The 3,310-nt window shown below is 45.5% G+C and overlaps 1 protein-coding gene across 1 annotated transcript; it reads left to right on the top strand.

The window, feature by feature from the left end:
* Positions 1 to 94: 94 nt before the first annotated feature.
* Positions 95 to 2,143, top strand: CYBJADRAFT_195367 (sodium:solute symporter family protein; the record flags this gene model as incomplete). Its single annotated transcript, XM_020217557.1, has 1 exon — positions 95 to 2,143. One exon carries the CDS (start codon positions 95 to 97, stop codon positions 2,111 to 2,113), a length of 2,019 nt encoding a protein of 672 aa, XP_020068110.1. The 3' UTR covers positions 2,114 to 2,143.
* Between the last annotated feature and the right edge of the window lie 1,167 nt (positions 2,144 to 3,310).

Below are 3,310 nucleotides of genomic sequence, written 5' to 3'. Positions count from 1 at the left end.
AATGATAGCCCATCTTTGATGTATATAAATACCTCTCGAATGGATGCTTTTGAAGAAGAGCAGCCAACAGCTCAGGAAACCAACACTAAGGGAAATGGCACTACAGGCTGATCTGCCACAGGGTGCTGGATATGCGGTCATCATAGGCCTGGGTCTGTTCTTCGCAGTGCTGATGAATGTCATCACCTGGATCCAGAACAAGTATACTCGAACTCACTCTGATACTGTTGATGAGTTCACAGCCTCCTCGAGAAACGTCCCCTTCGGCTTAATCTGCTGTGGAATTGTCTCTTCTTGGACCTGGTCCTTGACCTTGCTCCAAAGTGCAACCGAATCCTACAATTTGGGCATCAACGGCTCCTACTACTACGCCATCGGTGGTCTTGCACAGGTTGGTGTGTTTTCAATCATCGCTGCAAAGGTCAAGGCAAATGCCAACCTTGTCACGACATTCCCGGAGATGGGTTATTTCAGGTATGGAACAGCCGGTCACCTAGCGTTCCTATGGTGTGCCTTTGTATGTAACTCGGTTGTTTCTGCCTGTATTCTCCTTGGTGGCTCATCCGTGGTTTCTGCTGTCAGTGGAGTCGACTACTACGCCTCCATTTGGCTGATCTCATTCGTGTGTGCAATCTATGTGTTCTTTGGTGGCTTGAGAGCAACTTTCATCGCAGATGCCATCCATACGTTCATCCTCCTCATCTTCATCATGATCTTCGCCTATGTCGTTTATGCTGGTGACTCTTCCAAAATTGGGTCACCAGGTAAGATGGTGGAGCTTCTGACCAAGGTTGCTGAAGTATCACCAATCAGTGGTAACTACCAGGGCTCGTATCTCACCTACCAGTCCAAAGACGGTGCCATCTTTGCCGTGCAATCAGTCATCACCGGGTTTGGTCTCGTGAACTGTGACCAAGCATACTGGTCTCGTGCTGTTGCCTCTAGGGATAAATCTATTTCATCGTCTTACTTCACTGCTGCCTGCTGTTGGTTCATCATCCCATTCACCATGGGACTAACACTTGGTCTTGCTGCAAGAGCCCTCTCTGTCTACTCAGACTTCCCTGTGCTGTCCACGGCCGACGTCAACGGTGGACTGGCTGCAGTAGCAGCTGCCCAGTACCTCCTTGGTAAGGCTGGCTCTACGCTGATTCTACTTATGGTTTTCCTTTCTGTTACTTCATCTTTCTCTGGTGAGCTCATTGCTTCTTCCACTCTGATCTCTTATGATGTTTACAAGAAGTACATTAAGCCTGATGCTAGACCAGGCCAGGTCGTCAATGCAGCAAGAGTGGGAGTCTTCCTTTGGTTCGTATACGCCTCAGCATTGGCATCTGTGTTCCACAAGATTGGTATTTCTATGGGCTGGCTGTTTAACTTCCTCGGTGTGTCAACTGCTTCTGGTGTTTTCCCTATTGCCCTATCATTCTTGTGGAAGGACCTCAACACCGTTGGAGCCGTAGGTGGGTCTATTGGTGGCTTGTTCCTTGCATTGGTTGTGTGGCTGGTAACATGTCGTGGTCTCGAAGGTGAGATCAACGTCGATACTTTGTCGACAAGATGGGTCGCTTTTGCTGGAAACGTTGCTGCGATTGTTCTCGGAGGTGTCATTGCTATAGTCTCTGGTCTGATCAAACCAGCAAACTTTGACTTCAATCTAACAAGAAATAGAACCATTCTGTCCGAGCATATCCATCAAAACAGCACATTGGGAGAGGAGGAGAACTCTGCTGAAGAACTGGAATACGAATCCAAGAAAGAGGTGGGCATCACCACGTTTCAAGAGCCTCAATCAAGTTTATCTGATGATCACGATGCACTTCCTAAAGAACAGGAACTCGATTTTAAACTGCTTGACTCGCAGTACAAAAGATTCACAATTGCCTCTATTGTTCTCCTGAGTGTGTTTATTTTCATCATCCCAATACCTCTGAGTTGTACAAACTATATCTTCTCAGTCGGGTTCCTCACGTTTGTCTGCGTGGTGATGTACATTTGGTTATTTGCTTCGTTTGGGTTTGTCATCGTCTATCCGCTTGTAGAAGCAAGAAGGGAGCTATGGCATATAGCAAAACTGATATTTGGTAAGTCTGAGGCAAAGGAAACCCCGTGAAGTTAGTTGCTGTGTTGAATGAAATGGTTGTTTAGTTTTCGAGACGTTTTAGTAGTAATATGACAAAAGTTGGATTATCAGCAGTGAAACATTGCGTGTCTTGCTGGAGTTGTCATCCCCTTGGTGTAAGTTTACATTCAGCATATTTTCAATGGTGGTGAAGCGGCCTCTTGGTCCGTCAGGGCTGATTGAATGCCTATATCTGGACATTGTATCAGCAGATTGAAGCGACAAGGTTGAACATTTTAGAAGTATATGCTGTGTAAGCTGGCCACATCGAGTAGTTGAAAGTTGCAGAGCCTTCGGATGCCATCACCTGGATCCAGAACAAGTATACTGGAGCTCACTCTGATACTTTTGATGAGTTTACAGCATCTTCTAGAAACAGCCTCTTCAGCTTCATCTGCTGTGACATTGTCTCTTTTTGGACCTGGCCCTTGACTTTGCTCCGAAGTGTAATCGAATCATACACATTGTGTGTAAACGGCCTTTGCTATTATGCGATTGGTGGTCACTACATTCCCAAAGATGGGTTATTCCAGCCATGGAACAGCCGGTCAATCAGCACTCCTACGATACTCCTTCGTATGTAACTCGGTTGCTTCTGCTATTAGCTTGCTAGACGCATCATCTGTTGCAGTTGTAGTTGCAGTAGGCAGCTTTTATGCGTCATTATGGCTAGTTTACTTTAAATGCGCTATATACGTCTTTTCTTTGGTGGAATAAGGACAAGTTCCATGGCTGATGCTATCCATATTCATTCTGCTAATCCTTCCGATGGGATTTATCTATTTCATCTATGCCGGTGATAATGCTGTCACTCGCTCTGTTGGTTAGAATGTGTGAGCTGTTAACAGAACTTGCAGAAGTATGTCCAATTGATAGGAAATATTGTGGATCTTATTTGACCTTTTAGTCTTTTAGAAGAGTTGTGTTTTCAGTGCCATCAGCGATTACCTGTTTCTGTTGAGTTAACTTCAACAAGGCTTATTACTCCCGTGCACTTGCCTCCAGAGAGATGTCGAGCTCATCCCTGTGCTTTACTGCAGTTTGTTGGTTGATTATTCGTTTCAGTATAAGCTATAAACTTATGACTCGCGACAAGAGCACTGTATATGAACCCTGGAACACCACTATTACCAGATAAGGACCTCAAAGCCGGTCTAGAATCTGTCGCTTCAGTACAGTACCTCTTGG

Source organism: Cyberlindnera jadinii (assembly GCF_001661405.1).
Source record: "Cyberlindnera jadinii NRRL Y-1542 unplaced genomic scaffold CYBJAscaffold_21, whole genome shotgun sequence".
Lineage (NCBI taxonomy): Eukaryota > Fungi > Ascomycota > Saccharomycetes > Phaffomycetales > Wickerhamomycetaceae > Williopsis > Williopsis jadinii.
This window is presented reverse-complemented; position numbering and strand designations above follow the sequence as displayed.